The following is a 27,127-nucleotide window of genomic DNA, read 5'->3' on the forward strand; positions in this document are numbered from 1 at the left end:
CAAAATTAGAGGGGGGTCAAACTTCTTGCAAACTTCTTGAATGATGAAACAATACAATTAAAATAAAATGATTTAAAATAATTGGAATCGCCCTTAGGAGAGTATCTAATTTTATTAATTTAATAGTGTGTGGACATATTATATATCAAGAATGGAAAGTGCAGATATGGTCGAATGGTAAAATAGCTTCGAATGGTAAAATAGCTTGCATCCCAATGCAAGATGCGAAAAGTAGAAGCACAAAATGGAAAACCACCATGTTGCTCGTTATACAAGATTTTACTTAAAGTTATACATAGAAAATGAAGTCAAAAAGTCGAATTGGAACACAAACTTTGCGTACGGGTTTAGGGGCATTTTGCCGAGTTACATGAGTCGGGTAATTCCCATGCTAGCGCATTTAAAATTACCGCATCTCCAGCTGGTATGGCATAATCCACCTAAATTCTAACCTCAATCCCTGCTTCGCTTAGATGCTCTTTAACAGACTGAATAGACACCTGAAAATGAATATGTTCATACCGAGACTTTATCCAATAATTTGTATACAGAAAAAGGATCTGAAGAAATTTCTCAAAATGCATAATAGAAATTTAGAACAGTCGAAATCTATAGAAACCACCGATATTAGAATCCATGCGTTCAAAAGTTTGTCTAATATTTATTGGTATCTGCAGAAAACAATGAGTCAAAATTCATCCCTGATGCATCAGAGATTGTTTCACCAGGTGATGTATACGTGTCCAAATGCAAGAAATTCTGCTGATAATGAGGAAGCAAATCCAGTTCTCAAGTACCAGTTAAAGAAACCAAAGGAAAAAAGCAAGAGTACAAGGTGGACTTCGCACATCTTTTACAAAATTAATACCTCTTTTCTGTGGAAAATGCCAGCAGCAAGCGCAGCAGATGCATTTGTCTGGTTAAAAACTTCTGAAAAGTGTTCTGCTGCTCCAGCCCCACTGCTTGCAATCACTGGGATGCTAACAGCATCTGAGATTAACTTCACCAGGTCTATATCGAATCCTTTCCCTTGACCTAGAAGGGCATCATTTGCATTTGAAAGGCTTTAGATTCATCATTACTATTAAATAAAAGATCAATGAAAGTTTTGACATACTCATAAAACTTGGCAGAGATGTTAGAAGATGAATATTTTTACAGCAAAAGCATGAATCAACTATCCAGGTTTGTTCAAAGTAAATAGCTCCCGATTTAGTCATTCAAAATGTTACCACCACTGCTATATGCATTCCCCTGGGATTTCATTAACTAAATATCCTATTGTCAGTGGCATTTGGTAACAGATTCATCATGCATACCATACATTTAAATGATTATTAGTGCCAGTTACTGGCAATAGAATCACACTTACCATCACAGTCAATACAATTTAATAGGATTTCCCCAGCTCCAAGTTCCTCGATGGCTTTAGCAAGCTCATATGCCCCAATCGGTCGACCTTCACGACCACCATTGACCTTAAGGATAATAACAAGGTTATTCTAGAATATTACAAACAATGGAATTTAATGCCATGGGATGGACCAATATGCACATTGAGTATGCAAGAAGCACAAAACAAGTTGATATAAGAATGTAGAAAACTTTAGATAAGAGAATCCGCAGAAATGTAAAACTCACTTCTACCTAAGTCCTCAGCACTCTTCCCCAATAAAGATGAAGAAATGCCAAAAGAATTTAAGAATAGCTGCCTTATATTTAATGGACAAAACAGCACTATATAGTGAAAGTCGGTTAAATTTTACATCAGACCAGTTCCTGAATTATAGCCTCATGATGCATCTCAGTACAAGAACCTACTACTATTTTCACATGCAATAGAATAGCAAATGTCAACAATAACTGCTGCTGAATGCAACTCTCTATCCTTCGATTGTTTTATAGCTGACGACATGATGAAGGTCTACAAGTAATATGATTACTTACCGTGCATTGATACCAGGCATATTTTTCTCCATTTGGACCTGAAAGTAATCAGTATGTCAGTCAATAAGCCCCCCAACAAGGCAAAAAAACCATTTCTTTACTTTCTAGTCTATTTTAAATGGGAAAACTTGTACCACACACATGAAGTGTCTCTGCGTCCACCAGCTCAAGTCATGTGGCAACAAAAAATGGTTTTTTCATCCTCTATTTCCCACTCCCCCACCCCCCCCCCCCCCCCCCCAATCCTCAGGGGTCTCTGCACTGCCAAAAGGTTAAAGAAACAAAGGAAAAATTTAAACTGGAAAATTCTCCTCGAAAGATCCTGGTGAATGGAGGGTAGCTTTGGTATATATGATCAACGTCACACTTGCATTCTTGGAATCTCCCCGAGTCAAAATTTGCTATTTTCATCAATTTTAGTCACATATTATGTTCCACATTGTCCAACCAGGAGTCTTTTACACAATAAGAAGATCATAAAATAAATACCCAGAAGGAACCTACAGGATAATATCACTGCAACTGCAATGAGATATCCTACCTGGGTATCTAACTGGGATGGTCTTGAATTTCACAGTATCTGGATCCTTCACGTAGACCCTCCGAGGATCAATGCTAACAACCACAGCCTACAAGATCAACATTAAATGACATATAAAACAACAGCCTACCATACAAGTACCCATAAATATGAAAACAAGACATATAAACGACATATTAACAGGAGAGAATCAAGGAACTGCTAGCTATTACTTTTGGCATACAGGAAAATACAATGATAAAAGTTGAAAAAAGCTCAGAAAACAACATTTGGATGAACCTATTATGCAATTAGAGTGACAGAGAAAATGAAATCAAAAGTGACTACAAAAGCAAAGAGATATTGTATTGCAACAAAACAAACAACCGTTCAACCTAATGTAGCATAGAAAGAGGTTGGCCATCAGCAAGTTTCTGTACAACTTGTTCGAAGAAGTGCTTCTTCTCTACTACATGATAATTTGTAATGCCGATGTTTTGATATGAATAGCTATGGTTTGAAAAAGAAAACGCTGGAACATATCACTATCGTCTACACAGGACAAGCACAAAACGAACAATCTTCAAAATGAATAGTCAATCTTGATTCTCCAGCCAATATTCTAATATAAGCACATTTTTGTGCAATGGGACATAATATAGAACACGTGTGATGAATTTACCTGATTACCATAAACCCTTGAGATCTGCTCTAGACTGCTCTTCCCAGTTTTTTCCTTGAGAAAGCGGTTCAAGAAATGTTGTTAGCAAAATAAAAAAACGTAAGGCAAAAAAAAAAGAATTAATAAGCAGGTATATTATTTGCAACATGCTGCAAGTATCACATACTCCAGTTTTCAGAAATTCTTCGGCAGCATAAACTGCATCACTTCCAATTGAAATCTTATCTGCCCCTGATCTAAAATATTCTGAAGCAACCTCCAAACTGGAATAGTATCTGAGGAATGAGAAGCCAGAGTGTTAAGTCTTTCAACCTCAGAAATCACCTGCTACTCTCCTGAAGCATGTGCAAGCACTAGAGCAGTACAAGGAAATCAAGTACTAAAGTGTAATGACTCCCCTCCCTTCTTCTCTAAAGAGGTGTAAAACAATTGGCTACAACTATATGTTTTACCTTCCATTTCCATCAGTAAAATCACGAATGCCTCCACCAACTGTTAGTGGTACAAAAACATTCTCTGATGTATATCTCAGTACCTACAACACAAAAAAAAAAAGATAACGGGATATGATAAGTTTAAGATAGAGGAGAATGGAAAGTAAAAATGATGACACACTGATATTTAAATCAGTTGCATACATACCTGCAACATTGGCAAATCGCCAAGAGGGAAGTCACGGAAACCTGTAATGTTTAAAAAGCTAACCTGAAATACAGAAAATTTAATTAGCTTATGGCGCACATGAATAACGAAAAGCTGTAGTGCTCTTAGAATTAATACATACCTCATCAGCTCCATCTTTGTAATACTGCCCAGCAAGTTCTACCGGCTTTCCAAGATTTCGCACCTTTAAGAATGATAAAGATACAATAAATTTAACATTTTGCTCTCTATCTTTACTGATAGCTTTGATCTCCGATTCAAGATTCTGATATGGTCAAGTAAAATAGCAAGACCACCATTATGTCTGTAAAGCGAAGAAATTTACGAAATGCAAATATTGCATAGCCTGACCTCATTGTCCTCTGTGTGCTCTCTTACATCATATTGGTCACCTTTGGTCACAACGAGATCACCTTTGTCATTAGTCCTCACATCAAGGCATGCAATAACCTGAAAGTTGGAAAACCAATCATAGAAAGTATCCCCTCATAGCTAGATCACAAAAATCAAATAAATATAACCTCAATGAATAAAGGATAAAAAAGTGACATGAACAATTGGATCAAGTCCTCACCCTCTTTGCAAGTTTAGAGGCCTTCCCTTGGACTGGCTTCTGCCTTCACATGAAGCTTTCAGGTCTTAGATGCCTTTGGCAAAAACATTTGAGAGTCACACAACAATTTAGAGGGGAGATCGGTACCTTTGTCAACTCGTTATTTGGATATAAGAACCTTCTCAGGATGGAAAGGCCAACAGCTGGATTATTTTTAAGAACAAAATGACAATTAAGAGATTTTTTCTACAATTCATGATGGTAATCATGCTACTTGAGTGCTCAAGCAAAAGCAGCAAAAATAGGCAGGAGATTCTAGATTCATGACAATAACTGCAAGTGCAGAATAGGAAACAACAAAAACAAGGGTAGACAGGATAATTCAACTTCATTACGAGAGACATCTTTCAAAGATTGTAAAACAGAAAAACAAAAAATAAAAAAAAAAGAAAGAAATGAGCAAAAACTTCTTTCCACTTGATTACATGATAATAATTATTATCATATCCAATCATACCTCCACTCTTCTCTGGGTGAAATTGGACAGCATGAACATTTCCTCTTTTTACTGATGCAATGAACTTGTCGCCATAATTGCAGGTAGAAGATATCCAATCTTTGTTATCATCTGACTAAAAGAGTAAAAGAAGCAAAACATTACGGCCAGAGACCTTGTAAAAAAAAAAAGACAATGATGTGTGACAATGAAATGAGAAAATGCTGCAAAAGGCAGATGTGAATTGCACTGGCAAATAGGATACCATACCGGCATTGCACGGTAAGAATGCACAAAATACACATGTCGATTTCCTATATCATCCAAAATGTCAGAGTCTTCTGTTATTTGAAGAGCATTCCAGCCAATATGAGGTACATTATAACCTTTTGATGAGTCAAATCTTCCAACTATGCCAGGAATCAAGCCAAGGCCTTTCACTAAGAGAGATGAGCAATTGTCAGGTCATCCACAAAGCTACAGATCCATAATTCGTGACGAGAGAATATTTAAGCTACAACAGCAAGTCTTGTGGTCTGACATTTAACCTGAATGGTTCACCACCTCCAGAGCACGAATCATACAAATTGCAAAATACACCATTACTAGCACCTAAAATAGCATGAGGCTAAAAATGTTGAAACAAGTAAACTCACATATAATTATATGACTACACAACTCAATTCACAAGTGTATTTTCAGGCTGAGGTTCATCACAACCCACCTCCAAATCTGGAAGAACTCAACTAAAATATGTTTTCTATTTTAGCTGGGATAAACTTGACGAATCCTTTTCCTTCACCCGCAAAGTCACAACAAAGCTTGAGATTTACATATTGAAACACTTGATTGATTCTTAAGCTCAAAAAAAGCTGTTATCTGCCTTACCCGGTCCATTCTCCTCACTTGACTCAAAGAGTAGCTGAAGTCCAAGACAAATGCCTAAGAATGGGCGATCTTGCTCAATGTAACTGCAAAGAGCCTCAGCCATCCTACAGAAGAATGCACTCCTTGAGTTCTGAAACTAGTTTGATTGACTAACACAAAGGAATCCACATTTGTGAAACCAAAAAAAAATGGTAGAAGTGTGTTATATTTCTGGATGTGTATATGTGGAGATACAGAAGAAGAAACAGACAGAGACACAGGTCCAGACAAACACAAATAGAAGTTTATTATAGATTGCCACTTTTGCTTCAAAGTTATCTTTCTTTCTAGTCAACTCAGTCCATGATTTTTGTCCGACTTCATATAATTGCAGTATAGAGGACTTGATTGCTTAATAGTGCTATATATATAAATTAATATAATTGCAGTATTCGGGACTTTTTTTAATAAGTTCCTTCAATTTACTGATGTCCAGGAACTACAACATCCAAGATGGACTTTGTTATCTTTAAATCTCAATTGTTTTTCACTTCTATCCAAAACATTTGGAACTGATCATTTAGGAAGTAAAAAAGGTGTGTTCCACTGGATCAGAAAAAAAAAATGTAGATATTAGTTTTCTTAAATGATGAACATTATTAAGCATTATCTACAGACAAAATTGATGTAGTAAGACTGACATTTCACAGGACAAATGCAGAACTGGATAAAGAGTTACCCTCTTCGGTTCAACACATCCATGGCAGCAGCAAATGCACCTACACCAGGAAATATAAGGCGTCTTGCATTCATGATGTCCTCTGGAGTCTGAACCTAAAAGTTTTCCGGACAGAGTGTTGAAATTAATAGAAGCACAATTCTCAACACAGAGTCAAATGATTAATTTTTGTCTAGTCTCTAGGATCCCCAGTTCATTTTCAGAAACAATTCTGCTTATAGCTTGTTGAATGAATCTATGCCTACCCTCCGTTTTCTCTCCTCGAAAACCACCTAGTCCACCCCCACACCTACCCCGAATTCCCACCCCTGGAATCAAGGAAAGAAGAAAGAATGAAGGTCACTTATTTTAGACTTAAGAAGTCGCATTTTAAGTAGAATGTTTTGGCACAGTATATAACTTCGACAGATAAAGTTCTCCATGAAGCTTCAGAATCTAATTTTCTACCGTAGATAAAGTAATTCACTAGATAATTAACAGTTACATACTTCCTCGATCATCTCACTTTCTAGACCTCAAAAACGAAAAGGAAAAAAGAAACACACACACACCAACAATCCTTTCAGAACGGCTTAAAAAAAAAAAACTCAAATTTCAAATCTTGTAAATCAAAAAGAGCCAGCGATATATCTATTGATTTCTTAGTAAATAACGTCAATAAGCCAATATGCGTCGGTAATCAGAAGCTGAAACAAAGTTGATAACCTAAAAGCAGAAGTCCTAATGAGTCTTATTTATAGCTTATTGTTTACATTGTTTTTACTTTAAAAAATTTGAGAAAACAAGCAAATGAAATTAAGTTTCATTCACCAAGATAATAACTAAGTCGGAAAAATCATAACAGCAGCATGGTGTTGAAAAACCTTACATCTTTAATATTAAAGCCGAGGTAGCGAATTGCATTTCTCACGCTCCGGACATTCCCGGCACCGTAATCAAGCAGAGTGACCACTGAAATATTGAATAGACGAATGTTAAACTCAAAACCGACAATATCACCTATTTATATTCAAACAATTCCACATCGAGTAATAATGCCATATACAGTTAAAACGCCATACATATACACAGAGAGAGAGAGAGAGAGAGAGAGCGTGACATTACCTCCGTCGCCGGAAGCGGAGGCGCGGACGGAGAAGCTTCTGGAAGTTTCAAATTTGAGAGCTTCTCCGGCAGGCTTAGAGCGTAGAAAATGGAGAGAGTAAGAAGCAGAGGGAATGGGGAAAAGAGACGACGAATTTGAACGAGATTTTAGCGTTAGCATCCGCGACGTAGCTGAAGGAAAAGTCGCCGCCTCCATGGCTCCTTTGTCACTGCAGTTTCAGAGTTGAATGGAGTGTTGTAACAGTAGAGCACTCAAAAGCCTCAGCGGTCGTTGACATTTCGTATAACCTTTCCAAAACTTGCGTATTTATACTTGTCTTTTGGTTCGGTTGATAAAGGATCGTGGGCGCCATTAGAATCTTTGAGCTCAATGCCACTATGGACTTCTATCAACGCCCAATGAAGTCCGAAAAGCATAGTGGGCTAATTTATTTCATTTGCAGGCCAGCTATAGATATCACGGATTGGTGATGGAGTTAATGGATGTACTCCCAATAACATGTGGATTGTGGAAGCCATTTTGAGGGCGAAGAGGTGCGGGAGACCATTTGAGTCTTAATGTGGTGTCGACTTCAAAGAAATCGCACTTCTGTATTTCGCTAATTTTCAAAATTATGGGAACGTCAAAGTGAACGAAACGGGCGAAAGCTCTTCCGAAAGGTCGCATTCTAATTGTAGTTTTTTGCATAAGGATTTGTTTGGAAGGTTGTTTTTTGTACAATTTTATTTATTTAAATCATAAATATATTTTTAATTTCTTTTTTATCCCACGTACGTTACAACAAATTATCCCTTGTTCCTTCAAGGGCCTTTTCCTATCCAAGAACGCGTTCGCTAAAATATGCAGCAATGCCAGTCTTTTGCATATGCATCTTGTTTTGCTTAGGAAACACTTGAAAACAGGCAAACGAGCTCAGGAATACGCAAAGGGAAAAACGAAAATTTTGAATTTCGACCCACTGCTCAAATCGGTGACAATATATTGTCAAAACCTGTGGTAAATTACGAGTGTACAGCTTTCTGTTTCATAGAGAGAGAGAAGACACGGCTACTTTTGTCCATGTCTCTTACTTCCCCGTCCTCCTCTATTTTTCCCGTTGTTCAATCAATGCTGAAAGCACTTTTACCTAGTTGTCATCAGCATTGCACGTATCTTGGCCCTGAGATCATCAGAGATTTGGGTTGTCTCAGAGGGTTGAGAAGAAGCCCTCGAATATGTACTTGCCATGTCTACAGAAGTTTCACGGCTATGATGACCACCCGCAACCCTAGAATGATCAGAGAATTTAGGACTGATCTCGCCTTCCTCCAATTCATCTTTTTCTGAGTAGGATCTCTTTCTGTCTCCAACATATCTATCATAATGCTCATTCTCGGGACTAGAAGAGCAGTCACGCTTTTTTAGTTGAATGTCTCCATCCTCAGATGAATAAACTTTCTGGCGCTTAGGACTGCCTCCACTTCGATGTGAAGAACGATAAGACTGGTGCTTCTTTCTACAGTGCTTGTGATCCTTTTTATCCTCTTTTTCATGTGAAGATCGACGAGATGAATGCTTCTTGCTCGACTGTTTATGATAACTTGTATCAGTATCTTTTTCTCCATCATCATCTTCATGAGAAGAACGATGAGATCGGTGCCTCTTTCTGGATCGCCTATGCGACTTTTCCTTCTTGTAATCGTCATCATAATCCTTTTCACGGGAAGAATGATGCGAGTGATGCTTCTTTCTGGAGTGCTTGTGATTCTTTCTCTCTTCATCTTGTCCTCCTTCATGCTCCTCCTTAGAGTTATCCTGTTCCAATTCTTCCTCATCATTATTTTCATCATCATTTTCTTCACATCTCTCAGGTCTTGATCGGTAATTCCTCTTTGATCTCCGTTCATCACTCAAACTGTTTCTCTCAGGATTTTCATTTTTCTCCAACATAATAATATCTGTAGGGGCTGAGCTGCATTCTCTTTCTTTAATACCATCATTAACTTCAGCAGGGGATCCTGAAAGCCCTGGTTCCGAAGGTTCTACTGACAAAGCACGCAAGGGCTCAGTTTTTGAGGGCACAGCTCCACTTTTTAACATGGCCACAAACATCTTTGCCCTTTTCAGTCTTTCAGCTTTCAGCTTCTGCTCTCTGGTCAAGTGTGCTTCAGAGTCAGCCCCACCGCTAGTTTCAAAAACGGCAGCTTTTTCCTCTGCCTTATAGCCCAAAGAATTGGACCCAAAGCCTGAGGCCTGTCCAACGTCCTTGTCATGGCCCCCACTGTTATCACTGCGAGCTGTGCTCGAACTGACGCTATTTGGAATTCTGAAGCCCCTTGTGGCAGCCTGAAGAATAGCTGCAGCAGCTTCTGCATCTACACTTACTCCACACTCTTGCTGGGTTGCTTTAGAAGGTGGGTCCTGTAGATCCTTTCTTGATTTACCAATTATCATTTTAAATTTCTCCTTCCTGTCAGATTCATCTGGAATATCAGAACAAAGATATTTGGACGACATATACTCATTCTTGTCTAGGCCAAGTCTTGCTGAATCATCCTCCCCATAGGTGTTCTTGGCACTCACTTTTGACTGCAAAAAAGTAAAGGAAAGTCAGCAAAGAAATGGAGTCAAATAAGTGGCTGTATACATAATCTATCAGAGGAAACAAATACGACGCATGTTCGATATGAGAATAAGAAATACATTCCAAAACTGACAAACAATGGGTATAGCAGGTATATAGAGAGAGAGAGAGAGCCCAAATTTGAAGGTATACAATGTCAAATAGAACACCACCCATATACATTCACAAACAGCACCATAGACAAAGGTAAAGGGCACACCTCCTGAGCTTTTTGGAGGCTTTTTAGGTAGTATGGATGATACTGGTCAGACAGCACAAGAAACGGGAACCTCCCCTGTTTACTGTCCTGCTCACGGAGTGCAGCCTCAAACTGCTTTCCATTCTTCAGAACAAAATCAACAACCTTGTCAATCAATCTCTTCAGATCAGAAGGAGGCTCTAAAAATAAAGGTTCCTTTAACTTCTCCGAAGAAGCCAAATATGAGCCTGAGACATGATCCTTTTTAACATTAGTTGTTCTTCCAGGCTTAGATGCTGCAATTGAAGGATTTTTCTTCAGAGCAGAAAGCTTGTCATTAGTATGAACTGGACGCTTTGCAAGAGGTTCCTTTTTCTCAGGCGCATTTGAACTAGAATCTGTCTTTTCTGAACCATGAGAAACAACTGAACTGGCTGTATTCATGACTTTGTCTGGAACACCATTTCCAGTTTCGTTTGCATCCTCCTCATCCTCTCCAGACCCATATACAGAACCTAGCAAAGACAAAGCGCCTCCAACACCCGCCTTATTCTGGTTAGTATCAGCAGTTTCATCTAAAGATTGAGTTTTGCCATCACTATCTGACTGCAATAATTCTTGGTGATCGACAAGAAACCTGAAGTATGCGTGAAGATTATGGTCAGGCATCAAGAACCCAAATGTTGGATTGTCTCCTTGTTTCACCCTCAAAACAATTTCTGACTGCCCACCATGTTTGCTGACAAATTTAGCAGTCCTTGCAATAATCTGATGTACTTTCTCTGATGGAGGCTGGAAAAACAGACAAAAGCAAGAAGATCACCAAAGGTCTGTCAGAATTTGAAATTCAAAATTGCAAATCCAAAGCATAGTAGCTTAAAATCTCACATTCCAAAGATACATCAAGATAGTCTGACATAAACAAGTATTTTAATAACATATACCCACATTGAAAAGCTGTACGAAATATTTCTTATGCAGTTGCCTTCAAGAAGTAAATGCTACTCCGTACAATGAAAATATGTACAATCCTAATCCCACCTGCACTGCAACTTGGTCATGACATCAAAACGACACAAGGTTCCAGTGAATGGCAACCTTAGATCACAATAACTCCATTCCTGCTCCGAGCATCTGAAAACTTAGACAGGGTGAGCCTTAGAATAGCATGCACATTACTGGGGTTACTATTGGCCACATTTGCAGTCAAGTTAGAGCAAGTAAATAAACAACCCTGAAAATCAAAATGGAAATGTCCAATGAAGCATGTTCACGATAATGAACTTACCAAGCTATGAAGAAGGCTCTCAGGCACAGGGAACGGAGGAAGGAATCTAGCACATTCTAGCCCCCCATCTGCGTCATTCTGGTCAGCTGAGCCATTGGTGTTTTCATAAGAAAAGGCCACAGCACGATAACCCCCAGCATCCCCAGGCTTTTCAGCCTCTTCTGCTTCTAGGCAAAACAGATATTAGAATTACCCAAGTCAGTATGTTCATAAAAAAAATGAAAAAATCAATATGCAAATCCATAAGAACTAATCCTAACGGGGCTGTAAGAAAAGGAAATTCACCATTGATAAGTCAAATTTCAACTTTTTCAGAATTTGTGGACCTCAATTAAGTAAAAGCAGCACAAAAGTTTACGAAATCTAAAAAGAAAAATGTTAAAAGTGGAGAAGGAGAACAAAAATTATCTTACCTGGTTCATCGGAAGGGGGAGGAAGGTCGAGGTAGCGTTCGTGATCGAGCTCAGAATTATGTGACGATTCGATGAGATGAGGAGTAGTTTGAGGATTGCGCCGCCTGCGGGGAGGCAGTGGACCGGGGAGGAGGTGGCGGACGTCGTAGCGGTCGATTAGTAGGGAATTCCACTCGACGAGCGCGTCACCGGAGTTCACAAACGACGCCATGGCATCGTCGTCGAACAGCAGGGCATGGCGGCCCACCACCTCTAGATCCATCATCGTCTATAGCAATTTATCGGGATGCAATTGAAATGAAACCCTAGCTTACATGTTATATTTAATGCCACTGTCAGGGATTAGGATTTTGTATTGCAGTATTACTGTCTATTGTCTGTATGTACGTACGTAATTTTGATGATTGCGGGAGGTGGCCGGTTTTGGGCCTATAAATGGCCTATAAATTGTTCACCTGCGGACACCCTGCTCTTGGGCTTTATGGGCTTTTGAATGACTTCCATGCACTTGGGCCATTCTCATTGCAAATTCACGTACATTAGTAATTTTAATCTTCCAAGTCATTGCAAATTCAGCAAATCACGCAACACAAGGTTAACACTTCTAGTCAATATCCTTCTTAATTGAGTTGGGTCTTAGAGATAAATCTTAATGAAAGATGCGGCATCTCTCTTTGCTCAAAATTTGAAAAATTTCATGCAGGCACAACTAGAATTTTCCTTTATACAGCACATGGATATTAGTCCATACAAGGCACGAAAATTTTCAGCATCAAGAAGCCCATTCTCAATGGCTCCAAGGCCACCATGTACAAACCACACCCCCCGCCCCCAAGAAAAAAGTAAAAGAAAGGCGAAGTATTTATCTGCCCCCAAGAGGGATGAAAGACTAGAAAAACAGGGGGGAAGAAAGTGCAGAAACAAATGGAGATTTTCTTCCCCCGAAGTCGAGCATTTACAGCCAGAACAACCCTAGTAAATAAATGTCATGAGCTAACTACTGCTAAGGCTATTTCCTTCAGAAAACCTACTGCTAAGGCTACAACATTCTCCTATACCACGAAACTCTGATAACTGAAACAAGAACTCACTCTTTCAATGTGAAAGAGAAATCTATGATTCTGGAAGATGATACTTACAACAAAGACACTATACAAAACTACACAAACCAACTTTTGCACCAAAAAGTCTAACCAGTCATGCTTTCTGAATTCTGCAAATGTCCATCCTCCTGACAACAAAGTTGGCACGTATTTACAAAGTTTTTGGTAGACACCAAATATCTATCATCAGAACTCAGGCTTAACTCGGCTATTTCCAACAGTCTGGAGCAGATTGTGAGTATGTCTGTGCGTACCTGTTCGAATAAGCAGAGCAGGCTCAGAAACATAAAAGATGAAAGCAAGAACCACTTACAACAATGAGATATCAAAATAACCAGCAGACAACACCAAAGAGCAACATGATTGAAATTAAACATGACACTAATCAGTGTAACTGAAACAACATTCGTCCACTTAAAAATCAAAGCATTGTATTCTGGCAATCAAATTCTTTTCATGCTAAAATGTAATAAGCCCTCAAGTAGGAAAATAGTTATTATATCAACTCAAATATTTATATAGCCACAGAAGACTTGTGACAAGAGACATCTCTGAGTTGAGGAAGATGAAATGCTAGGGTAAGACAAGATTCTACCTCATTTTCTCTCTTCCAATAATTTTGAGTTAAAAAGAGAAAAAAATTGGAACAAGGAAAACAAGATACTGTACTAAGAGAATATTCTTCAGCAACTCTAATGTTGTGCAGATCCTTGCCCTTTTCTATCAATTCCCCCTCATTACAACTACTGAAGTAACTTAGAATATCTCGTATCAAATGGTTTGTTTGTCACACAGAAACCAGCAAATGATGCTCGACTTACTCTAAATGATGAAGCTATGGAGCTGCAACCTTCAAGTGCAAGATTTCCACTAGTAGCCTAAAACAAAGAATAAAGAGTTACAAGATGAGAATGGTTGTGATGGATCAAATAACATCTCCATGGACTTTCCTTACTAATTACAAGCAAAATGGAAGGAAGAAACAACCAGAAAGCAGAGAGGAAGTATAAAGGGAGGGAAGATGTCAAGTTACCTGTGAAGGCTCTTGTAAGACAATATCCACAATTTTCTGAATAATAGCACGAGAAAATGACAAAATTTCTTCTGAACAAGTTGGATCACCATAAATTAACTCATGATTGCCTATTACCTGGTTGTATAATAAATCACGATTAGCTCAGACCACAGTGTAAAGCATATGCATATAACACATAAATCAATCAAATAAAAAGAAGGAACTCGAATGCAAAATCATATGGGCATGTTTTGGTGAACTCCATTAGGTGATATCAAAGTTGTGACTTTAAAGACATAATTGGAACTGCAGATTGCAAGTTTTGAGACATAATTGGAACTGCAGATTGCAAGTTTTGAGACATAATTGGAACTGGCTTTAATATTTCAATCTCAACCCAACTATTTCTACACAAATGCAAAACTAAATAACAATAGCAGAGCTCAATTTACATTTTAAGGTGTTATCCTCAACCATTTCAGTTTCAATTTGACATGAACATAGGGCAGAAAGAGTAACAATAGTTTGAGTAAAGTAACAAAATACCTTCCCAGGTATTAATTGCAAGGGTATTGCATTTTGGGAAAATGCTGCTAAAATTGAAATAAGAGCGCACATCCCCTTGATCTTTAATTTTGAGGTCATCCTGCAATAATAGGACAGAGCAGTAATGAAATGTCCACACTGTACATAAGTATACAAGACAGTTGGAAGCCCTTACCATGGTTGGGAATCGAGGAAAGAAAATATTTTCTTGGGGCCATCCAAGAATCCTTGTTCAACATTACCTGAAAAAATATTAATAGAACCAAGTAAAAATACCAAAAAAAACACGAGACAAAATCAGAAGTCTTCCTCTCTCATCATTTCAACATATGAAGTGCTCCACTCACATACTACAAATTCTTCCAGCTATTACTGTAAAACAGAATCAGCTAATTTCCCTTTAACATACATTCACATATGTAAACATTCAGTGGTCATGGACCTATCATTCTAAACAATGAAGAAAAGTTAGAAAACAAAATTTTAGATGAAAACTAACAGGTACAATAGCTTAAAATTGTTAGTGTAAATAAAAAATATATTCAATTTTAACAAGGTAATCAGCTCAAAACACTTCCTGTTCTTTGAGATGTGCAGGTAACAGTGGTAGGAAGAAGGCCCCACCATGACATGTGATGGCATGGGAGAAAAGCATGAGATCTTAAGTCTAAGTATAGTAGGTGCCTTCCTCCCTCCACCAAAGAGGATAAGCACTAAATTTTAGATGTCACCCCCTTATTTAATCACACTCACTGTACTTATATTCAGTGACCATTCATGCATTTAGTGGCATCAACTTGTAAATACACCAACCAAATAAAGCAAAAAAAGCCTAGGCAGATTCAGTAGACAACAAATAGATTTCTGTAAGAAGAAAATTCATAAGGTAAATCAACCTGGGACCACAATCATGAGATTGCATAGCTTGCATATCAGGGAAAGATTTGCTTCGGTATCGTTAGTTGTCCGCAAACCTACAAGAAGAGTTGCGCAGATTTAATATGGATATCTAATCTTATAAAAGCAAAAAACATATATCAGGGAAAAAACATGATAAACAGAATAAATTCCAAATAATTGGTAGATAAGTCTTTATACCTTAACCAAGTAACTCAGCTATGCATTGCACAAACACAAACCACCAAGAAACAGAGAGAGAAACGACCAATGAAAATAAATTTTCTATCCTTTTACCATCTATAAATCTATCATTTAGAGCTGTCGGGCCAAATAAGAAAAGACCAAAAATAGTAAAGGGGAAAAAAAGTAGACTTCCCTGCAATTATTTCAATGATACATTCAACCAGTACAATTAAAAGAATGAACTAACCATCCACTAAATCAAAGTCCTGCAAATAGCAGAGCGCTGAATCTATAAGTCCATCTGCATGAGAAACTAATCCACCCATCAAAGCAACCTGATAGATACAGAAGGCAATGTACACCAAATGATATATGCATCTGCCAATAATATTACCTTAACTAGAAAGAAAGACCCAAATCAGTACCTCTGCTGTTTCAAGATAGAGACTGAACCGCCTAAAGTGATCAGGAATAGCAGCTATTGTAACTTCACTAAATGTTAGGCAAGATTTGGCAAAAGCGAAAAGATTACTGCTCTCTTTCATAAGCTTAATGGATAAAAGATTGCTGGAGTGAACAAGCGTCTCCTGCAAGTCAACCAAGGAATCTTACATGTAATTTCATATCTTACAGGCCACTACTTAGACTTGTACCAAGCAATTCTACATCATACACCAATTACCAAAAAGGGAATACATAATGAACATATGCTGTTTCATATGCATTCAAAGAGGAAAAGCACATATAATCAGCACATAAAGTACACAAACACAAAACTGGTGGCAGATGCCATTGGATTGTCCAGTCCAACCACTGTATGTATAATTTTTTCTCTGACAGCATGTTTCCACGAACACAAAAAATAGAAAATTAATAGAGAGAGAGAGAGAGAGGAGAGGACAAAAGAGACAAATTAATGATGAGCGCCACTTCAGTGTGCTAATTTTTGCTAGACTTCTGTTCACTGAATTTCAGGTTGAGCAAAATGCCAAATCCAAGCAGTGGAAGTGAAACTAATCTTTTCCAAACACTCGCATCATAAACATAAATAGCACAATCTCTTAATCATCTTCTTTTCCTTTTTGGCAAACATAAGTGGATAGAGAACCTTGAGTTCAATCATGTCACCAAAGGCTCCGCGGCAATCAACCAGAAATGACAAATTGCGTTCAAAATCTCGCCCATAATCAACCTGAAAGTGTAAAACATCTCTATATTAAAATATTACTTGGCAGGAGTCTGAGAAGAATTTATCCTACCATGTTCACAAAACGAGAAATTAGGCGTGCTGAATGTTGATTTTCATTATTTCTTATGTTTGAGAAGTCTGTCCCATCATGCAACACCTGAGAAACTTCAAACAGAAAATGAATGATAGTTGGATCGTCAATGCAAGTGTTCCTGCCACATATACAAAAGGTACCGAGTCAGCAGATTTCCAGAATAAGAAGCAATAGTAACACTACGCTTTCTTCTCTCTCAAATTTTAGAAGAAGACATTTCCAAATTGATCTTGAGGCTTCTTTTCAGATACAAAAGAAATATGCTCAGCTCTGTTTGACATTATGTCAAAATTAGGATGTAGTAGGTTTTCAACTAAACAAGTGAATCTCCCAATCAACCTATGCCAGCAAACTCCAAAAGTGAATGTCCCATTCAACTTGGGCAGTAGTTGGAAACTTTAGTCACCACATCTTACGCATGAAGACCAGTAAATTCTTTTAAGCAGCAATAAGCACCGGAAGTTACAAAATTTTAAAAAGTCACCGCATTATATAGCACACATGGCACCCATTGACCAGATGAAGAGGTTAAGTACTTCAGTATGCTAAGGGCTGGCGATATTGCCAGCGCAAAAATTTTTTTCCCAGAGCAATGTTGACCTGAATACCTAGACTATCCCTTTGAAGGAAAACCAGTGCTCATGGCTCAGCATCACATTCTTCTCTCTCTCTCTTACTCTCTCTCCATTGAATTCCAACTTCCATGTCCTCCTTGTCCATGGTAGCTTTTTGCTGTCTTCCCCTCTACCTCATCTATGCCTGAGACTTTTGCACCCAATCCCTCTAATTTCTCAGTGGCTCCTTCACCAAGCACCCTCTGGTCTAACCCCTTCACCCCTCAAAGAAAGGTCACTCCATGTCTCAAACAGGTTACAATCTCTTAGCCACCTTATCCCTCCCTTTAATCCACCTATTTCCTAGCACTATAAACTCCCTTTTTCCAATCTCTCTCCTCAATATCACTGTCACCCCAAACCAGAACTTTTAAAAGCTCTTTGTCTGATATAATTGAAGATTAAAAAGTTAGGAGTAGACACATTCTAAAAACAAAATTTTGTCATCAAATTTTTTGTTTTGTTTCCAGGTGAAAACTGGAGTACCACAGTGGTGTTGTGGTTGTTGGTGGCTCTGTTGAGTGGCTTTTTAACTGCAATTAGGTGGTTTTATTAAGCATAGAAATTCAAGAATGGAATGGGTAAGAAAAGGAGAAGACAGCTTTGTCAGGTCTGCAAAATTCAGCAAGCTGTTGTTGACTTTTATAGGGGTATTTCTAGCATTTAGATGAAAATTACTCTGGCAGGAAAGGTTTTGCTCTGGCAATAATGCCAGCCTATGCTAAACTTTTAAAGAAAAAGAATCCAACTTACTTTCCCATGAAACCGAGAGAATATTGGTGGCTGGCTTGAAAGAGTGCCCACAACATTTTGAAGAAAGTTCAATTTTAATGTGACTGACATAAACCAATACCTTGTTGCCATTCTAAGGATGCTAATGTTGATGATGTTCCTTGAGCTTCCGTGCATCACGTCTAAGATGTCAACAAAATGGCTCTGCAAATTTATTATATCTGAGTCAATTATAGATATTTAACAATCCACAGCAACTGTGAAACAGGCAATCTTGCCAATTATTTACTAGTTTTTAATTAGTAGCCACTTCTTAATCAAAATCAAATTGAAGCTGATGGGCAGAGTGAGGGAGCAGAAGCAGAAGTTTAATGAGCAATATACCAGTGATAATATATCTTCCAAATGATCAAAATGAGTAACGAGCTTCAAAAGGAAAGACTGCAAGCCTGATAGAGCATTCTTATCAATCCCTTTAGCACATAATCGCTCAAATATTTCATTCAATATTCTGTTCAAATAAATGTGCTGCAACATCAAGAAAGACAAGGTCAACTACAGCAAAGTCTCTTCAGTCTGCTTAAAAGGTAATATACATGCTCAAATTTTTACTTTTAGTGCAAACCTTAAGTTACAGGACAGTGAGTATTTCATATAATCCACAATTAGAACACATGCTTGAAATTTGTCTTTAAACATTTGAATAGTTATAAACAATGAGAGGCTCAACATGTAAAAAATAAATAAATAATTTGGTGATGTAAGTGTATTGGCTCTATCCATTAGCCTCCAACAGTTACTTGATTGGCATTCCACTTTGGACATTAGTGTTGGTATCAGAGCAGGCTCTGGAGGTAATCTATGTGTGACAAACTAAGTGCACTAGACTGGTCTCTACCAGGACAGTATACCATTACAAACTTAGACTTGAGGATTTAAGACCAGGAAGAGTACATCACTAGGTTACTTCACATGTACCTATAGCACTGTATGGGAGATCCTCACACACTCTATATTCAAATCTTCAAGATCCATAAACATAAGCAAACTTAAAACTATGGAGCAAAATAAATGCACCTCTTGTCAGGCCATGAGTAAACCAATTAGAAATATAAGCAAGAAAAATTTTGCAATGTCAACATGCTGAACTGCAATACAGGCAACTTACCATTTGATTATGCAGAACAATATCCACATAAGCATCTAAAACCTCCAAATATTCATGTAGTCTATCATAGCAAGAAATGACCTGAAGACATAACAAACAAATCATGAACAGTGAACATTAAGGAAATTTCTTCATAAAAATTTACAATTTTCATACATAACATGTAATGAGATATTGCTTTGAGAATACATCTAGATTTCTGCACTCATCCTGATTGTGGATATTTGAAGGTTGGTAAGATTCTAGATCCCTTCATGCGTATCATTTTGTAGAATCTAGACACATCGAATGAAGTTTCTTCTGCATCTCTATACTTTTTTTTCGAATTGCCAAAAAACCAATCAAACCTAGTATGCAAATTAAAATTTGAAAGCAGCCTCAGGACTTTTTTAGTTATAACAGGAACCACATTAATGAGTTGAAATTTCCAATTTGCCATGTAATATGCTTAACGTCTAATAATAACCTTTTCTAGATGACCTAGGGAGCAAGATAGCATGTGATGCAAAATATGAAGTTCTGGTAAAATGTAAACAATAAAAATCAAAAGAAAGTACCTGAATGACCTTATCCACTAAAGCCATGGCCTCATTCACTCGAGAAATGTTTTCACACAGCCTGAGTCCAAGCAACTTGTAATTCAAATACTGCATTCAAAGTGTGAAAATTTTGCACTAGGATAAGTGTCATAAATGACAGTAGAGATATGTAACTTGAACACTAGATATGTAGAAATTGTGCAAGAATAAAATATTAGCTACCTGATCATATGAAAAATCAATATTGCACTCAATCAGATGAAGAATACTCATGGCATTAGCACAGATTAGTCCAGTAGGGAGCTCCTTTAGTAAATGATGAAGAATAACTGAAATGCATGAACAGTCTCCAAATAAATGTGACTTGTCCTTTCCAAGTCCAAGCCCCACAATTACATCACGAACTTGAACCTTTTAACATAAGAGTGATACTCTCGGTCAGATCATTGCCAGGACAGTTCATAAAAAATTACTACCAAAAAATGCAATATATTGTTTCCACATGAGAACAATAGTAAATATACACCATTCTCTGTAAAACAGTATTACACAAGATGACTGACACCTAATTTCTACTCCCAAATCCAAGTTGCTCATTCTAACCAGCATATTAAAGCAATATTGGTCCTAGTAATACCAGAAAGATTTTTATCCCCCAAAAATTACTGTAAAACCAGCAAACAAGTATGCATATATGTACTATGCAATCATACCTGATTTAAATCCTTATATATGCATCTCATCATATACTCAATAGCAGGTTCCATGAGGCTCAAAAGCAACCTTCTATCTGCTAGAGAGATTATGCAAGTTGTTTCTTGCAGTGAAAGAATGCGCATCATTACAAATTTCAAGTCATTGATGCCAGTGACAAGGTATCCTGTTGGAGACCAAAACGCGCAGTTTAAATTGGGAGAAATAAATCAAAGATGGTAAGAGCCTAAGAGTAAACTTGATATACCTCATCAAACATATCTAATTTCAAATAGAAACACACATGGCCAGAATGAAGCCAAGTCCAGAAATTTTTTTTAAGATTGTAAATTGATTTGTTCCAAGTTCGGAAAACAATCCATATAAACAGCCAAAGATAGGCTAAATAAGTTTTTCAACCTTAAGCAGTCCTAATTTTTTTCCCTTAAGCTTTATGCTTTGCCAGAAAAGTTTCCAAGTACAAGGTTCCAAAGGGAAAATGAAGCAAAAATTAGCTTCAAGCTTTTCAATAAGCAGCATCTAACATGCTTGGCAATAAAACTGCAATTTCGATAGATATCCCATGGACTTAAGCAGTAAAATTAACAGGTTTTCTTATTATCCTCCATTAAAGAACCAAGTTGAAGGGAATTGGCACTGAACACCAAAAATTTTAGATGTGCAGAGATTAAAAATGAGAACAATACATGTAAAAGTATACATATGAATGTTCAAACAGTAATGACTATCTATGTTGTATAATAAATTACTAGCATGAACAATCTATTCAAATAATTTTGAGTCAGATCCAGAGTACTAATCGCATTCTAGTATAACTCCATATATATGCCACAAGTCATACTATTCATACACTATATACTCATATGCAGAGGATTTTGATCAACTCTGAAAACATTAAGATTTCGGCTTAAGAAAAGACGTATGATGTACATTTTGCTAGTTTAAAGCTTATTTTCTCTATTTGGGAAATTTACGTACTTTCAAACCTTAAGTAAAAAGAACGTGCACCATTAAAAATAGTTTTTGGATAAAAGTAGTTATACCTAAATCGTGTTGAGGTAGTTTTTGAGCTCGGTGAACCATATATAAGTGGCAGTAGGCCAAGGCTATTGGATCTGCAATGCCTCTTGTCATCATGGCCAAGCGCTGGAGGCTACTCATAGGATTGTCAACAAGGAAACGCCAGCATGGCAGTACGGCCAGTTCCAGATAGCTGATGAGGACGATGAAAGCTGTTAGCACATATGATTACAAACCAACATGCAAAAAACAGATCACTACAATTATTAACTTTTACTTTCGTAACTCTTCCCACCAACACCCCCTAAGTTTTTTTTCCCCTGAATTTACATTCAACTTCTCTTGGAAAGTCGTGTTAAAAGTTATTCACAAGCATCAAATTTAACTCTTTTACATGACTAACCAAAGCAAGTTGAGTGCAGATTTTCCAGAAGGGATTTACAATAAAGGCACTGAGATAACATCTATACAATAAAGACACTGAGATGATCTCTATGGTAATTTTCATCATTGTACTTCAGGGATTTATCACAATTCCTCATCAGTTTAACAATTTAATTTTGCAAAAAAATAAGAAACAAAAATTCAGATTTAAGGTGCAACCAGCATAAAAAAATCAGGTTCCCTAATTTTGTAACTATTAAGATGTATTAGATATTTCAAACAGAGTAAAGTTATGTACTTTTAGACTCCATTACCTTCACCATCCCCATGATTTTTATTTGTTTTATTGTTTGTTCTTTTTTCTTGTGGGGGAGAGAGAAAAGACATTTACCAGGATAATTTTTTCTTTTTCTTTTTTTTAAAATTTGGGTGCTTAAAAAGGAGAATTAAAACCAATGGTGCACTGAGGTGTATATATTTAAGTAATATCAAGGACATGAAATATAAAATTGGGCTTAAACAAGTTAGCATATGGCTTGTGTAATTGACAGTAAAGAAGCTTGGGTTGTTTGAAACACACAGGTGCATAGAAAAGGCGAAGGGGCATCTTGCTAGAAATTTTCAAAATTTCTCTTGCACGATAACCTAATCTCTATTTCAAGAGGTACACTTAAAGGGCTGCTACTTTTGCAAGTTTGATTTTCAAATAAGACGGAGAACCTAATGAGAGAGCTCCTTGATGGAGTGGACAATGACAGTAAGCAAAGGATATTGGTAGAAGACTACCAGCCAATGATGGACCTAGGCTTACTTCTGCCAAATAGTCTATGAAAGTCTCAAATTGAGCACTTAAGTCAAACTACTTGTCCTCCCCAAAAGAGCAGCTGAAATCAACCCATGGCAAAGTAGCATATCTGTTTATTGAGCATAGTCGCCCGACTAAGGTTTTGGGACAAGAAGAGAGGCAGTTCCGAGTGTTCGTGTGCCAATTCCAATTGAGGTAATGCTGGTTGATCCTCCGTAGTTAATGAACCTCTTTCAAGGATCAAAGAAATCATATTTGGGTTCCACCATTCTTCCCATGTATTCAGATTGGGAGAATAAGACTATAGTTTACTACACCAGTACATCTTCTAAGTGGAAAATCCTAAAATTTGATAATGTGCAGGATTAGCAACTCATTCAATGACAACAATATGTTAATACTGAGAAGGCAGTTTAAAGACGTCACATGCGCGGAACAAGCTCACGGATGGAACCGATTTTGGAGAACCAGTTGTTGCAAGTTTCTTTAGCATCATCAGAAATACTATTGGCTTCAAAATCATCTGCCACAAGTTACCATAAGTTGATGCAAATGTCATAATGAATCTCTTAAAAATTTCAATATCCAAATAAGAAATTACATGAATCATCTGCAGAATATAAAAGTACAGAGATTTAGACTTAAGCTTCAGAAAGAGGGTGTAAATCTGCAAGAGAAGAAGAGACAGGATTCTAAGTGTCATGGTTAAACCTGGCAAAGAAGAAACGAATTTTCCATCTTCCCTGTGCTCAGCTTTCTGTCTAATTCGTTGCCATACCATATCACCCAGCATATCCATCACATCTGTGGCTAGAACGAATAGTGTTGGATAAAATTGTACAACAGATGTGTCCATCAGAAGTCTGGCAACCTGGAAAGAAGAGATACTAATTCAAAAGGCAACAGCTAACAATATCTCTCCTATTATCCACTTCTTGACTGTTTTTGTTGATGCCAAAGTAAGCATGGCGCAAAATCATCTAAGCGAAGCAGAGTCCAAAAACGCTCTTTGATCTCAAGGAAGTTTCAGATCTTAGTTCATTACAAGTTAACAGCAATTTAGTCATAACTCTACATGTTAAAATGTTGCAGTACAGGTTAAAATTACTTATCAAGTGCCAGAGACATTAGCAAAAAAAAAAAAAAAAAGGACAGGTATCCTCATTTAACAAGTGCCCAAAGAAAGTTTCAAGAAGAAAGGTGAGCAAATAATCTTTACTTTCAGGAAAGTAGTTTTGTTACTATAAAGTTTCAGCTTTGTTTCCCTTGTTCCAGCTGTTTTTGTCAGCCCCAATAAGAAAAGGCTAGCATAAACAGAGGATATAAACCACACCCATTTACTGAAGCAACTTTAGTCTGAGTTCTCGAATGACAGGACAAAAGACTTCCTCAATGTTGTTATAAAAACTTCCACTACTTCGTATAGTTTTATGATAATAGTTGACAAAAATTAGCATCAAATACGGCTAAAACGATTTGCAAAACAATAAAGCTCACCCTGATGCACAATTTCAAAGATGTCACATGCTCCTTTTTACTCCAAGAAAGCGCAATCTCATCTTTGAGTTCATATAAACGTAAAACATATTCCCTCTGACTTATAACTTTAAGACCTTCTTCTGTAAATTTTTGAGGATCATCCAGTTCTTCCAAATGTGAATCCACAGGTGATTTGTCAGTTACTGCAAAATATTTATACACCACAAAGTTTAAAAGAAATTTGAATGCTAATAAAGATAAGCTACCTTGCCATTACAATCCAAAGGTCCTTCAGGAACAATAAAGACACTTAAGCTCCAGCAAAAGAAAAGGAAGGGGTAGAAAACTGATTACCAAGCAATTGCAACTCCTATAAATGCAGGGTCTTGGAAGAATTAGGTTTTGTACAGCCTTACCCCTGGGAGCAATAAGCTTATTCTAGGTACAGAATAAAAAAGCCAATACAAGATGCATCATACCCTTTCCAGTCTTCATAATTGCATTTGAAATCTGCAAAATGTGGCCGGTAAACATTTACCAATTGAAATAGAACTCTTATGCAGAAGATCAAAATGGCATCATGCTTGTTAAGATGACATGGGAGTGGCGGAGTAGGGGACTGGCAATATTCCTCTTTTTTAACTAAGTTAATATTCTTCATTTAAATTACACAAATTGTACCTAAGCTGTAGATGAGACTACATCTGCCATTCTTTTAGAAGGGTATAACAGCCCTGCAAACAAAACTTATGTCTCATAGGTCTTGAGGATAGCAAGATATGATGTTTATAACTCATCCAGCATTTCGAAAGACTAATTAAGTCGCAGATGTCTAATAATGCAAAACCTGTGAGGTTTGTATGCAGTTGTTTCACCATAGACAAATGCATGAAAATCCAAGCATGTCATACTGAGTTTGCAAACATAAGATCCTAATAAAAAAAGATCCGGGTTATTTCTTGCCGAGCTTCCAACACTACAATGAGTTGTGGAGAGTTACCTTTCTTATAGACAATAATTTATAGAACTAGTCCCTAAATAATACAAATACCACGGGAAAACATGAACAAACATACAAAAATTACATTCTTAATTAAAGCTTAAAAAGCCCCAAAAAAAAGACTTACTGAAGATAACGGGATATTCTTAGATGCAGAAAATCTCTGCATCAAGATTTTCTTAAAAGAAGTCCATTCCTTGGAAGAAGACTGGACAGAAGCTTCATTGGACGGTCCTCCTGTAATCTCTTCATCTTGAAAATCCTCAAAAGAAACTTCCTTTTTCTCATTGATCTTCCTAAGTGGATCAAAAAAATCATTTTCTTCCTTCTCCTTATGCACCAAATCAACCTTTAACAGATTCCTAAGTACCATCAGCATATTTTATACGAAGGATCAAACAAATGTTAAGAAGATTTGGTTAGAACAAGAAAAAAAAAGACAACATTCCTCATTGAAGACGTGAAATTGACAAGCTGTTGAACTTAAGCATAGCTTATACTTTATGCACTGATTATGGATCATATTGATGGGGATTATTTACCAAAAGCCATTATCTAATCTTTCTTTGACTGTAATCCAACTTGATTTGTGCATCACCACCTATCCTAGCGAGACGTAAAAACTCTCAAAGGTGGCAAATCCCATCCCTTTAATTCTATCACACAAGGTGGCAAATCCGATCGTTTTAATTCTATCCCACAAAATTTCAACTAAAATGTTCAATTGTTTCTTCGATAATTACCAACAAGAAGTCGCGCTCTATGATTAATTCATAGAGCTTCCCGTTTCTCTCCAAATCGTCTTCCATTTTATCATTCACACTTAAATAACATAACAAAACAAAACAAGAGAACCTAAAAACCATATTCCGACTTGCACATTGAAGTAGACAACCTCAAAAACAATCAGAAAACATAGGGAGATTAAGCGTTTTGGGCACAGGCATTCAATGAAGTCCACCAGAAACTCACTTTTTGAGTCCAAGCAAGCAAAGTTGTCATATCGTAGCCAGATAAATTTAGTTAAGAGTACATAAAAGATTCAATTTTGGACCATAATTCTAGCAGATTCTTCTTATTTCAATTCAAGATTTTTCAAACTTTAAGATGGGGAAGATAAAAATGTTTAAAAGACCTGCTGAAGCGTTTCAGGGGAAGTGGACAGAGGATGAGTTCCTGCAGGTAGACGAGGGAGAGAGTAAGCCTTTTCCTCTGTTATATAATCTCTATGTCTGAACTCGAGCTCCATCCAGGAAATTTAGCGCGCAAGACACTAGCGAGTGTGTGAATCCGAGAGTTCTTGGCGTTCCAACTCCGGTTCTGGGTTTTACCGTCAAGGAAGGGAAGTGAAGAGTTTTGACTCCGTTTGGTTGACGGGAAGACGTAGAAATGAAGGGATAAATCCCCTTGATATGCTACTAGGAGAGGTTCGCCGCGCGAATGCGCGGTGGATAAACGCCCCATTATACCCACTTAATTTTCAAATTATTATGTAACAGATGTAAATGATAAACAAAATATTTAGAGTTGTATTCTTAGAAATTATATATAATTAGTTCAAAATTGTA

The 27,127-nt window shown here is 37.2% G+C and overlaps 3 protein-coding genes across 8 annotated transcripts; all 3 read right to left on the reverse strand.

The window, feature by feature from the left end:
• Positions 1–175: 175 nt before the first annotated feature.
• LOC113690525 (imidazole glycerol phosphate synthase hisHF, chloroplastic) lies at positions 176–7,860 on the reverse strand. The gene is made up of 19 exons (XM_027208464.2): positions 7,572–7,860; positions 7,336–7,418; positions 6,468–6,562; positions 5,750–5,853; positions 5,132–5,301; positions 4,883–4,997; positions 4,513–4,568; positions 4,387–4,425; positions 4,164–4,262; positions 3,934–3,996; positions 3,792–3,854; positions 3,602–3,684; positions 3,316–3,424; positions 3,150–3,203; positions 2,489–2,576; positions 1,948–1,985; positions 1,373–1,478; positions 869–1,035; positions 176–500 (listed from the first exon to the last, which is right to left on the reverse strand). The coding sequence occupies exons 1-19, from the start codon at positions 7,765–7,767 to the stop codon at positions 441–443; spliced, it is 1,788 nt and encodes a 595-aa protein (XP_027064265.2). The 5' UTR covers positions 7,768–7,860; the 3' UTR covers positions 176–440.
• A 631-nt stretch (positions 7,861–8,491) lies between these two features.
• On the reverse strand, positions 8,492–12,476 carry LOC113690526 (uncharacterized). Of its 3 annotated transcripts, none has more exons than XM_027208467.2 (4): positions 12,075–12,476; positions 11,662–11,822; positions 10,395–11,165; positions 8,492–10,140 (listed from the first exon to the last, which is right to left on the reverse strand). In XM_027208467.2, the coding sequence occupies exons 1-4, from the start codon at positions 12,337–12,339 to the stop codon at positions 8,695–8,697; spliced, it is 2,643 nt and encodes an 880-aa protein (XP_027064268.2). In that variant the 5' UTR covers positions 12,340–12,476; the 3' UTR covers positions 8,492–8,694. The 3 variants fall into 3 exon arrangements, with proteins under 3 accessions (XP_027064268.2, XP_027064267.2, XP_027064266.2); XM_027208466.2 differs by having other exon boundaries at positions 11,662–11,825; XM_027208465.2 differs by having other exon boundaries at positions 11,662–11,828; positions 12,075–12,475.
• A 441-nt stretch (positions 12,477–12,917) lies between these two features.
• LOC113690528 (uncharacterized) lies at positions 12,918–26,965 on the reverse strand. 4 transcript variants are annotated; one of them, XM_072051461.1, is made up of 23 exons: positions 26,695–26,965; positions 25,687–25,908; positions 25,039–25,069; positions 24,578–24,762; positions 23,792–23,951; positions 23,507–23,603; positions 21,915–22,084; positions 20,871–21,037; positions 20,380–20,568; positions 20,176–20,265; positions 19,619–19,699; positions 18,835–18,978; positions 18,572–18,654; positions 17,168–17,222; positions 16,930–17,013; positions 16,247–16,408; positions 16,069–16,156; positions 15,635–15,712; positions 14,914–14,980; positions 14,739–14,838; positions 14,211–14,327; positions 13,999–14,055; positions 12,918–13,431 (listed from the first exon to the last, which is right to left on the reverse strand). In XM_072051461.1, the coding sequence occupies exons 1-23, from the start codon at positions 26,806–26,808 to the stop codon at positions 13,264–13,266; spliced, it is 2,709 nt and encodes a 902-aa protein (XP_071907562.1). In that variant the 5' UTR covers positions 26,809–26,965; the 3' UTR covers positions 12,918–13,263. The 4 variants fall into 4 exon arrangements, with proteins under 4 accessions (XP_071907562.1, XP_027064270.2, XP_071907564.1 ...); XM_027208469.2 differs by having other exon boundaries at positions 17,081–17,222; positions 26,695–26,964; XM_072051463.1 differs by having other exon boundaries at positions 17,081–17,222; positions 25,687–25,921; positions 26,695–26,963.
• Positions 26,966–27,127: the final 162 nt, after the last annotated feature.

Source organism: Coffea arabica, chromosome 5c, assembly GCF_036785885.1.
Source record: "Coffea arabica cultivar ET-39 chromosome 5c, Coffea Arabica ET-39 HiFi, whole genome shotgun sequence".
Classification (NCBI taxonomy): Eukaryota; Viridiplantae; Streptophyta; class Magnoliopsida; order Gentianales; family Rubiaceae; genus Coffea; species Coffea arabica.

Bases quoted from the DNA above. Each gene is read 5' to 3' on its own strand.
- LOC113690525 (XM_027208464.2), bottom strand. From the start codon at position 7,767: ATGGAGGCGGCGACTTTTCCTTCAGCTACGTCGCGGATGCTAACGCTA. The intron at 5,302-5,749 runs GTAAGGCAGATA...CATCTCTCTTAG, and splicing joins AAGTGAGGAGAATGGACCGG to TGAAAGGCCTTGGCTTGATT. The intron at 4,569-4,882 runs GTATGATTGGAT...AAAATAATCCAG, and splicing joins TCACCCAGAGAAGAGTGGAG to CTGTTGGCCTTTCCATCCTG.
- LOC113690526 (XM_027208465.2), bottom strand. From the start codon at position 12,339: ATGATGGATCTAGAGGTGGTGGGCCGCCATGCCCTGCTGTTCGACGAC. The intron at 11,829-12,074 runs GTAAGATAATTT...TGTTTTGCCTAG, and splicing joins TCCCCCTTCCGATGAACCAG to AAGCAGAAGAGGCTGAAAAG. The intron at 11,166-11,661 runs GTAAGTTCATTA...CTGTTTTTCCAG, and splicing joins AGAGCCTTCTTCATAGCTTG to CCTCCATCAGAGAAAGTACA.
- LOC113690528 (XM_027208469.2), bottom strand. From the start codon at position 26,808: ATGGAGCTCGAGTTCAGACATAGAGATTATATAACAGAGGAAAAGGCT. The intron at 19,700-20,175 runs GTACTTTCTTTT...TTATGTCTTCAG, and splicing joins TAGTGGATAAGGTCATTCAG to GTCATTTCTTGCTATGATAG. The intron at 18,655-18,834 runs GTATATTGCTCA...ATAAATTTGCAG, and splicing joins TGGAAGATATATTATCACTG to AGCCATTTTGTTGACATCTT.